The sequence below is a fragment of the Carlito syrichta genome, unplaced genomic scaffold (assembly GCF_000164805.1).
Source record: "Carlito syrichta isolate Samal-C Ts95f unplaced genomic scaffold, Tarsius_syrichta-2.0.1 Scaffold311363, whole genome shotgun sequence".
In the NCBI taxonomy this organism is placed as follows: domain Eukaryota; kingdom Metazoa; phylum Chordata; class Mammalia; order Primates; family Tarsiidae; genus Carlito; species Carlito syrichta.
Window position 1 is genome coordinate 203,461 of NW_007255459.1, and position 3,296 is coordinate 206,756.

Below are 3,296 nucleotides of genomic sequence, written 5' to 3' on the forward strand. Positions count from 1 at the left end.
GCTGGAACTACAGGTGTGCGCTACCACGCCTGGCTAATTTTTTATTTATTGTAGAGATGTGGTCTCGCCAGGTTGCCCAGGCGGGTCTCGAACCCGCGGGCTCAGGCAATCCACTCACCTCAGCCTCCCAAAGGCGCGGGATTACAGGCTGAGCCACCAAGCCCGGCTACTGTTGATTTTCATTATAGATTAATGTCTTTCTTCTCTTGCACAAAGACTTCACAACTTCACGAGTATTCACAACTGGAAGGTTATATATAACCTTTAAATTGGAAAAGAGGGGGGAGGGGAAGCTGTAACTAATCAAATTGCTATAATTCCTAAGCCAGTATTATATGAAAAATATAACCCTGTTGAATGTCCCTGTTTTCTGTTTATATAATAAAATCCTAACTTTTCAGCTTGGGAGCACTGGCCCCGTTTCTTTGGAGCCTGTGTATTCCACATGGCTATCCTCAGCTTTGTGCTTGAATAAACTTTCATTTTATTTTATTTTTGAGTCGGGGCTTCACTCTCACCTGGGCTGCAGTGCAGTGGCACAATCACAGCTCACTGCAACCTCAAACTCCTGGGCTCAAACAATCTTCCTGCCTCAGCCTCCTGAGTAGCTAGGACAGGCATGAACCATGGCATCCAGTCGAATAAACTCTTGTAAACTGGATTCGGATCCTTTCTATCTGAAAAGAATTCTCGAGTATTTCTAAGTAGAATGCCAAGTTAACCTTGTTATTCAGGTTGACAGCAGCCTCGAAGAATTTCAAAATCTCAATTTCTTCATTTGTAAATGGGAAACATAGTGTCACTTTCACAGGATTATGGTGAAGACCAAATGTCATCATGCCCTCAGAAGATTTAGTATAGTCATTGGAAATGAAATCATCACCTGTGTAAGCAATTATATATGGCAGAAAGGAATTCTCACTTTAAAAATCACGGTTTGGGTTGGACGCGGTGGCTCAGGCCTGTAATTCCATCACTTTGGGAGGCCAAGGTGAGAGGATTGCTTGAGTCCAGGGGTTCGAGACCAGTCTGGGCAACTTGGTGAGACCTTGCCTCTACAATAAATCAAAAAATAAGCCAGGTATGGTAGCGTATGCCTGTAGTTCCAGCTACTTGAAAGGCTGAGGTGGAAAGATTGCCTGAGTCCAGCAGGTTGAGGCTGCAGTGGCCGTGAATGTGCCTCCAGACAGAGTGAGACTCCAACTCAAAAAAAAAAAAAAAAAAGGTTAAACCTTAAGGTACAATGTTATACCTCCCAAATCATATTTTAGAATACTGATATGTTTGAACTATAAATTCTACGTTTATATAGCACTGGAGGCACAGTAAACTGATGCAAGCTTTGAGAAGTGAGTTAGGCATTCAACTAGCAAAAGCAATGGTACATATTTCTTTGGCAACAGCGATCCCATCTGTGAATTCATCCTAACAGAATAAATACACGGATGCAAAAAGCTCTATGTATGTGAGTTTAAGCAATAGCAGAAAACACCCTGAAACAATATTCCTGGACACTTACATAAAGGAAATGTATTACTAAAATAACAGTTCATCAACTTGATGAAATATTATGCAGCCAGTTTACTACTCTATTTTATTCAATAAATACATAGGGAATTTAACAGGGAAATCCTGGAAAATGTTTTTATACTAAATTAAAAGGCAGAATGTTCTAACAAAGATGGGAAGGTCACACACAGAACTGAAAACAGTTGCACTGGGACAGTGGGATTATTGGTCATGACTTCCCGTGTAACGTCTCCTGGGATGTTGTATCATCCTATCAGAAATAGAAACAAAATGTGGTGGGTACCAGGTGGAGTTTGTCCCCTTCAATCCAGTGGGTTCAACCTCTGTTCTTCTTTTCCCCCTTCTGGGTACAGGTGAGCCTGTCATTATCCCAGACAACCAAGCTCTGCATGAAGAAGAAAAAATACTGGTTTGCTCTGGCAGGATCCTCAAGTTCTGAGAACAGCCCCAGAGGCTGACAAGGGGACAAGGAAGCCAAGGGCTCAAGTGTTGCAAAGTAGAATGCCAAGTTCACCTTATTATTACTTTTTCTTTTACATTTGTTTATTTATTTAGAGTCACGTTCCCACTCTGTCACCCAGGCTGCAGTGTAGTGGTACGATCATGGCTACTGCAGCCCTGACCTCTTGGGCTCAGGCGATCCTTCCACCTCAGCCTCCCCAGTAGCTGGGATTACAGATGCGTACCAGCATGCTCAGCCAATTTTTAAATTTTTTTTGTAGAGACAAGGGCTGGCTATGTTGCCCAGGCTGGTCTCGAACTCCTGGCCCAAGCAATTCTCCCATCTCAGCCACCGAAGGTGCTGGGATTACAAGCGTGAGCCACTGCACCTGGCCTAACCTTGTCATTACTTTAATTTTTACCTTGCATTTACTGTTATCCAGGCCTTTATTATCTTCATCAAATTCTTCTCCGACTGTAAATTTCACAAGGTAGTTCCTTAGGCTGCTGCATGTGCGGATGGTAAAAGAATCCCCAGTCTGCTCAATCACTTTCTGAGGCTTCAGTAAGTTGGCTATCTTACGAGTGGCAAAGTCAATACCTTAAAAATAAATTTAAAAAATTTTTTTTGAGTTGGAGTCCCACTCTGTTACCCAGGCTGGAGTGCAGGGGCACACTCATGGCTACCTCAGCATCGACCTGCTGGGCTCTGGCGATCCTTCTGCCTCAGCCTTCCAAGTAGCTGGAGCTACGGGTATGCACTACCACGACTGGCTGATTTTTTTATTTATTGTAGAGATGAGGTCTTGCCAAGTTGTCCGGGCTGGTCTCGATCCCATGGGATCAAGCAATCAGCTCGCCTTGGCCTCGCAAAATGCTGGGATTACAGGCTGAGCCACTGAGCCCGGCCAATAAAAATTTTTTTAAAAATCTGAACATTCACTTCAGATGCAAAAAAAATTGATAGCTGTTCTCAAAATCACTGCATTTAATTGCTCATGTTTTTTATACAACTTCAATGCTATCTGTTGCTGAAATTAAATCTACAGGGAACACCATCTTGGCAAGCCTCCATCCAGAGTCTGATGAAAAAGCCTGCATATTTTTAGTTGGGCGCAGTGGCTCACGCCTATAATCCTAGCACTTTGGGAGGCAGAGGCAAAAGGATTGCCTGAGTCCAGGGTTTCGAGACCAGCCTGGGCAACATGGCAAGACCTCATCTCTACAATAAATAAAAAATTAGCGGGGCATGGTAGCGCACACCTGTAGTTCCAGCTACTTGGAAGGCTGAGGCAGAAGGCTCGCCTGAGCCCAGCAGGTCGAGG

The 3,296-nt window shown here is 43.8% G+C and overlaps 1 protein-coding gene across 1 annotated transcript in view; it reads right to left on the reverse strand.

Annotated features, from left to right (window-relative positions):
* The window catches only part of RBP7 (retinol binding protein 7), an 8,120-nt gene that overhangs the window by 1,950 nt on the left and 2,874 nt on the right, over positions 1-3,296 (reverse strand). The window contains 3 exon segments of the mRNA XM_008068629.1: positions 1,814-1,915; positions 2,394-2,572; positions 3,143-3,234. Of these exon segments, the coding sequence (XP_008066820.1) occupies positions 1,814-1,915; positions 2,394-2,572; positions 3,143-3,234 (373 nt within the window).